The 2,682-nt window shown below is 35.7% G+C and overlaps 2 protein-coding genes across 2 annotated transcripts in view; one reads left to right on the top strand and one right to left on the bottom strand.

The window, feature by feature from the left end:
• LOC100639709 (NADH dehydrogenase [ubiquinone] iron-sulfur protein 4, mitochondrial-like) overlaps positions 1 to 426 on the bottom strand; it is a 1,363-nt gene extending 937 nt beyond the window's left edge. The window contains exons 1-2 of the mRNA XM_003390730.3: positions 260 to 426; positions 15 to 187 (exon numbers count right to left, since the gene is read on the bottom strand). Coding sequence (XP_003390778.1) covers positions 15 to 187; positions 260 to 412 — 326 coding nt within the window. The 5' untranslated portion in view covers positions 413 to 426. The remainder of the gene's footprint in view (positions 1 to 14; positions 188 to 259) is intronic.
• A 27-nt stretch (positions 427 to 453) lies between these two features.
• LOC100640091 (maspardin-like) lies at positions 454 to 2,570 on the top strand. The gene is made up of 8 exons (XM_003390733.3): positions 454 to 608; positions 691 to 849; positions 965 to 1,045; positions 1,094 to 1,239; positions 1,458 to 1,566; positions 1,720 to 1,827; positions 1,910 to 2,050; positions 2,362 to 2,570. Exons 1-8 carry the CDS (start codon positions 525 to 527, stop codon positions 2,470 to 2,472), a joined length of 939 nt encoding a protein of 312 aa, XP_003390781.2. The 5' UTR covers positions 454 to 524; the 3' UTR covers positions 2,473 to 2,570.
• Positions 2,571 to 2,682: the final 112 nt, after the last annotated feature.

Below are 2,682 nucleotides of genomic sequence, written 5' to 3'. Positions count from 1 at the left end.
AAAGTATTACGTACGTTGAAGTCCATCCCATGAGCGGGTTCTCCCATCTCTCCTGGTTGTCAAACTCCATCGTCCATTGGTGAGTGTTGTTGGTTCCAGACTGCATGGCGTTCTTTGATCGTCGGTATATCCTAACCAACCGACCGACTTCATCATCAGGCAGACCAGACACTGACTGGAGGGTGGGCTGAGGAAAGACAGTATCAGTAATAATTCACTAAACTGGGCACCTGTCATTATAAAAACATTGTTTTATTACTATTTTATCCGCGGGCATTCTTTCTATATCCTCTCTCTCCTTCTTCACAAGACTGGTCGCTGGTTTAGGATCAGTTGAGACATAGGCTACTCTTAGTCCTGTCAACCTGGAGCCATTGACAGACCATAAACTCAACAACCTTCTGACCGCCATATTTGTTTGTAGGCGTGTCTAAATATGACCACGCCCTTTTAGAGCTAAGTAGGCGTGGCTCCCCATTCTGAGGGTGTTATTGTGATAATTTGGAGGGAGAGACAGAGAGAGAATGATGGCTCTTCCCGCTGATCCAGACCCCATTACTGCTAGCGAGGACTATGCTCAATTCAGGAGCACCATACCTCAGAGAAAAGTAAACAAAAAGCAACAACAATAAAAAAAACAAATTAATTAATAAATAAATGTTTTTATTATTAATTAATGATTATTAATAGGTGGTGGTCGATAGATCCAGTATGACCTGGGTATTATATGATGCTGGTCCACGGCACATTAAGAGTCCGTTGGTTTGTCTACCTCCGGTCTGTGGGTCGGCCGACGTCTTCTTTAAACAACTCATGCACCTTTCGGCTAAAGGATACCGTGTAATATCTGTGAGTTAATTAATAATAATAATAATAAATTAATAATAATTGTTATTTTAAGAGCTTATGAATTTTCATTATGTTTGAATGACAATTTATTAATTGTTATTATTATTGTTGATAGGTTGAGTATCCTGTCTACTGGAGTGTCGATGAGTTCTGTGAGGGTTTTTTAAAACTAATAGATCACCTTGAGCTAACTAAAGTACCTTGTATCAACTCGTACGGTAATATTGAACATCCCTTTAATTAGATACACATTCTGGGTGCTTCTTTGGGAGCTTTTGTTGCTCAGAAGATGGCGGAAAAGACAGAGAAGAGTCCCAGGGTAGCGTCCATATTTATATGTAACGGGTTCATTGATACCACGGCCTTTAAACAAACCGGGAGTGCGAAAGCGTAAGAAATAGGAGGGAGGGAGTGAGAGAGTGACAGTTCACAGGTCTAATAGTGTTGAATGTGTTATCTATTTCTTTATCAAAGCTTACAAATTGTTATTTGACATGTGACCAATTCTTAACAAGTATATTAATAATAATCGAGAGTAACAACAATAATAATAGTAATAATAATAATAATGCAAGTACTTACCATTTATGCTAAAATTTATTTGTTAGTTTTTGGTTGATGCCAGCCTTTATGCTAAAGAGACAGATACTGGTCAACCTACCGAGTGAGAAATTAGAAATGGACGTGGCCAATTCAATAGACTTTATGGTTGAAAGAGTAAGTAGATTAACCATGAAGAGTAATAACAATAATGATGATATTAATAATGATAACAATAACAATTCTTCCCTCCAATGCTAATAATAATAATAATAATAATAATAATAATAATAATAATAATAATAATAAATGTGTTTTTGTTTTCCCTAGTTGGATATTCTCTCAAAGGATCAACTAGCCTCAAGACTAACGATGAATTGTGCCGCTAATTACGTGGAGCCTCAGAGACTAAAAGATGTCTACATCACAATAATGGACGTAAGAACATGACTCCACCCATCACTGGGATGGAGAAATATATAATAATTATTATTATTATTGAGTGCTTGTTTTTTGTTAGGTATTTGATGAGTCAGCATTATCGACGAGATGTAAAGAAGAGATGTATAAGTGTTACCCTGACGCTAAAAGAGCTCATCTTAAAACTGGAGGGAATTTCCCTTATCTGTCAAGAAGTGATGAAGTCAATACTCATTTAGAAGTAAGACCACACCCACTACCACACCCGCACCTTATACACACTACCTCGTGAAGTTAAATTCAAACAATGTTCAGCTTAATTTGATCTGCCATTTTTATGAATATTTTTTGTCAGACATGTCTCAAATTACTTTTATTAGTAAATATCATTTTTTGAATTGTGTTGTTCAGACAAAATGGCAGAACAACACAGAATATGGCTGGACAATATCTACAATGTCTACAATGCTGTTATTTTATTAAAAATTATAGTTATTAATTATTCCAGGGTCAGCTATATAAGTACATTCTCTCTTTATTTGTTAACACTAGATTCATCTACTGCCATTCCAAGGCACCAGGTATTGCGTGAAAGATCCTGAACTAGTTGATCCAGAAGAGATTAAAGCAGCTCGAGGAGAAATAGAGTTACCCACCACCTGATAGAGAGAGACTAGTTTAGTCTTAGGAGAATGTTTTCATTGTTTGTATTACGCTGTTGAGACTGAGTTATTCTTTTATAATTCAAAATAATATTTTAATTTCAAAATTGAAGCAGCTAGTTTGATTATACTATTAATAATAAATGGTCATTTAAATTTCAAAATAAAGGGATGCACACACTATGAGTGAGTATCATTCAAATTTAATTCC

Source organism: Amphimedon queenslandica, unplaced genomic scaffold, assembly GCF_000090795.2.
Source record: "Amphimedon queenslandica unplaced genomic scaffold, v1.1 AMPQUscaffold_11975, whole genome shotgun sequence".
In the NCBI taxonomy this organism is placed as follows: domain Eukaryota; kingdom Metazoa; phylum Porifera; class Demospongiae; order Haplosclerida; family Niphatidae; genus Amphimedon; species Amphimedon queenslandica.
Note: the sequence above shows the minus strand (reverse complement) of the source record. Positions and strands in the feature narration are given on the sequence as shown.